The sequence below is a fragment of the Eurypyga helias genome, unplaced genomic scaffold (genome assembly GCF_000690775.1).
Source record: "Eurypyga helias isolate BGI_N326 unplaced genomic scaffold, ASM69077v1 scaffold33119, whole genome shotgun sequence".
NCBI lineage: Eukaryota > Metazoa > Chordata > Aves > Eurypygiformes > Eurypygidae > Eurypyga > Eurypyga helias.
This window is the reverse complement of record NW_010271974.1, coordinates 361-4255: the sequence shown is the minus strand read 5'-3', so window position 1 is coordinate 4255 and position 3895 is coordinate 361. Positions and strand designations below refer to the sequence as shown.

The 3895-nt window shown below is 52.8% G+C and overlaps 1 protein-coding gene across 1 annotated transcript in view; it reads right to left on the bottom strand.

Annotated features, from left to right (window-relative positions):
• Nucleotides 1-2113: 2113 nt before the first annotated feature.
• Nucleotides 2114-3895, bottom strand: part of LOC104515129 (ephrin type-A receptor 10-like) — a gene marked incomplete at both ends in the record, with an annotated part of 1970 nt that continues 188 nt past the window's right edge. The window contains one exon of the mRNA XM_010158988.1: nt 2114-2785. Within this exon, the coding sequence (XP_010157290.1) occupies nt 2114-2785 (672 nt within the window). The remainder of the gene's footprint in view (nt 2786-3895) is intronic.

The following is a 3895-nucleotide window of genomic DNA, read 5'->3' as shown; positions in this document are numbered from 1 at the left end:
GTGCTACGCGCTTGGCCCTAAGCATCACCCCGCATCCACCCCGGATCCATCTGGCAGCCAGACCCGGCGGACCCCCTGACACACACTGGACCCTGGCAGTTGGTGGGGGGTGAACGGGCGACTGATTTTAGACACCAGCACATCCCATGCTGCAGGTGCAGCCAGAAAGTCCTTGGAGAAGATTGAAGGATAAAGGAGAGGACCAGGAGCTGCAAAGCGGCACCTGAAGCAGAACCACCAGCCGCCCCCTTGCACGGGATGGGGGTTGGCCCCCAGGGCTGTCCCTGCTCCCCAAAGCCCTTGGACAAGCTCAGGGTCCAGCCCCTCATGGCCACAGGAGCTGCGACAGTCTGTGCCCAAGAAGTTCCATGGGCAAGAAGGACCCAGCGGACTCGCACCCACGGAGCCCTCCAAAGCCACCACCACGGGACCACGGTGCCGGAGCCAGATTTGCTGTGCCATCATCTGGCTGTATAAACACCCCCAAACTCCCACCGTATTTACCCACCTCCAGCTCAAGGGCTTTTGTCCTTGTTGAAGAATTTCCACAGCTCTGGATGCTTTCATCAGAAATCGTTTAAAGTCACTTAGCACTATGCTAATGCAGGGCTCTAAAACAAACCAAAAAAACTTTCAACCTTTAAAAACTGTTTCCTGATATTTGACCAGACATCAGACGCTGCTCCACAAAGAGTGACTAATGACCTGCTTTCTGTGAGAGGGGGGAAAAAACTTAATTATGTCCATTAAATTACTTCAAATAATTTTCCTTAGAGAATATGAATTATTTAAACTCAACACAGAGAAACCTGAAACATTAGCAGAAGCCTTCTGGGACTCGCTATGTAAATTCCCACTCCAAACAGATGGGGAAAGCATGGCGAGCTGCCACGCAGCCACTGAAGCAATGAACAGCACTGAGATTTCAATTCGATAGTTTTCATAAGGTCTTAAGGAGGGCACCAAGCGAACAGCCACTACCCGGAGCACCGGGAAGGACTTCCCACCTCCTGGAAGAAGGTGGCAGAGTTGGCACAATTTAAATCTGAAAAGCCTCAAGTAGCCCCTGAGGGGAGACCCAATTCCTCAAGAAAAGCTCACTCTCCTACTGTATCCCAATCACGGGGAACTGTACCTGTTTGGGACAGTTTTAGCTATTTTCTCTCAATCTATTTCCTAGCAGGTGTAAAGGTAGAGGTTCAAGGTACCACCTGGACACCAGGCACAGCCAAAAGGTAAGACACACCTGAAAAAGCATCTCCTCTCACACATCCCAGCTGGTATTCCTACCTCTCCTCTACCCCAGAGGAGCCTTGCTAGCAGGGCAGCCACACACATTACCAGTTAATAACTGATAGCCAATTACACTTCCCAGAGAAGAAAAGCCCCTGGGGGCTGACGGATGGAGTTCCTGGCATAGGAAATGCACGCAGAGCATCCTCCACTGACGGCTCATGCTGGCCCCTGACTCCGCACGGAGGCAGCTGAGACCACGCTGAGCTGGGACCAGGTCCTGACCACAGTCAGGAGCCCTGCACCTCTCCCTTTTCAGAGGCTGACACGCTCCGAGAGGAGGAGCACAGCAGCCCGTGCCCCATGCTTAGGGCTGATCCCATGCCTTGCTCTCGCCTGCCTTTGAAAGCAAGAGTGAAGTAGTCGCGGCACCAGGTTCATTAGAAGGATATCCGTTAAGGTAGAGGTTCTACCACTTTTTACTGCTGTCATTAAACGTAACCTTGCAAGCTGTAAAGCCACCGAATTATTAAGTTGTGTGTAAAGCATGACAATGGGGATATTAATGTTCTAGAGTAATATTATAGTTACAGATACGGCTGTGGGAAATGCCTGACGGCATTCACAGCTTTGGCACGTCTGCCCAGCCAACACCGTGCCGCAGAGCGCTACCAGCAACGCACCCCATTTACCCAACAGCCACCCTTCCAATTACGGTGTGGCTCTTAGCTGGGGAGCTGCAATAAACTGGACGAATCATATTGCTGACAAAAGGCAATTCCACTTGTCTGAGCTGCGCTCGGGCATGCTGGAGCAGCCTGGCAGCAACACAGACCGACACAGACAAAAACTGCCGAAGGGCACCGACGGCCACTTTTACCTCTGCATGCCCCGTCCCTCTCCTCGAAGCCGGGACCACACGTGCATTTCCCTATGGGGACCAGCCACTCGCCCTCCGCGCTGCAGTGCATCCTGGGGGGATTATCCACGTCCACCTCAGCGTGAGCGACACAAGTGCCCTTAACTTCCACCAAAGTCGCGAAGGCCGTCTCTGCCACCGTGTCCGGAAACACGGCCAGGTTCTGCACGGTGGCGAGGCACTTCTTGTAATAGACCCGCACGGAGACCAGCGCCACGCAGGCACCCACATCCTGGAAGCCCAGGTGGAAGCCTCTCTTGCTCAGGTGACCGATCTCCCTCAGCTCGGTGTTCAGCTTCATCTTACGCTCACCCAGGTCGCCCTGCGTGAAGCTCTCATCAGCAGCGATGGTGTCGATCTTGGTGTGCTTGCTCTCATGGACGCTACGGCCCAGGTCGGAGTCAGACTCGACATAGTAGAGATTGAAAGTCTCCTTGCAGGTGCCCATCACACCAGGGATGCTGTTGCAGTCCCGCAGGGTGAACTTCAGCTCAATGAAGATCCTCTGCCCATCGCGCCTGGCAATCCAGCCTGTCTGCAGCCAGTTGTTCTGGTTGGGCTCCATGACGTTGCAGACCTGGTACGTGCGTATCGGCTTGTAATTCTCATCCACGCCACTGATTTCTTCCCACTGGGGAAAGAACACAAAGGGCTGTAACAGCAAGAACCAACCACCCCAGCAGAAACACACCGATGGGTATAAATATCACCACCACAAGCCTCTCCACCCACAGGCCATTATATCATTGGCACTGAAAGTCCTTCGCCCACCAAACCCACAAGCTGTGGTAACACCGCAGGGCTGCTGGACCTCCTAACACCTGAGCTCTTGGCAGAGGTGCTCAGGGAGACACAACCAGAAAGAAGGCACCGGCATCGGACTTTCTAAAACAACATCTATTATGAAACTGGACACATCGTCTGCTGAGAAGTCAGAGCCTTTATCTCTCACACGTCCCTTGGATTTTCTGTCCCTGGAAGGTGTATCTGCACAGCATTCCCACGCAGCGTAGTGCCAGAGGGGGTTGGGATGCCCAGAAAAGTCAGAGAGGGCCAAGGAGATGCGAGGCCTGTCATACCATCACACAAGGACAAAATCCTTGTGAACAGCAACAGCAGCTTCTCTGTCGGAAGTTGTAGCGGGAACAGGACAAATCCTCTGACTGCAAGTGAAACCGTATTTCCCCAAAGTTACCAGCAGAGATTCTGATGAGTGAAATGATGATTCAACTCTCACAACCTTAAGGATGACCTGGCAACTTCCCAAAGCAGTTCTTTCTGGGGGTAAATTTATCCAACACTGCCAAATGTACCCAAAACAGAGTTTCTTTTGCAGACTAACAGCTGGGCAATGCAGATGACTCTAGGATCTATCCCTATTCCCTCTGAGTGTTTTCTTCCCATTCTGGAAAATAAACCCAAAGCAGCAAGGAACACAACTCTCCTGACACCTTCTCCTGGAAGCAGCTATAGACTGACCCTGGCAGCAAAGCAGGGACCTGGTCAAACAAACCCTATGAGACGCAGAGCTCCTGACAATCCCACCACCGCGCTCTTCCAAGAGCAGAGTCGATCCCCAGGAACCCACACCGGCCGGTCTTCATTTGCTTATTACAGGAGTGTAAAATGAATTTTGAGGCAGCATTCAACGTTGGCCATGCCGTTCACGTAACCAGCACTTCACTTCTCACTCTGCTCCCCGAGGTGCCCGTCACCGCTCAGTACAACGGCTCGTGCTGGGCT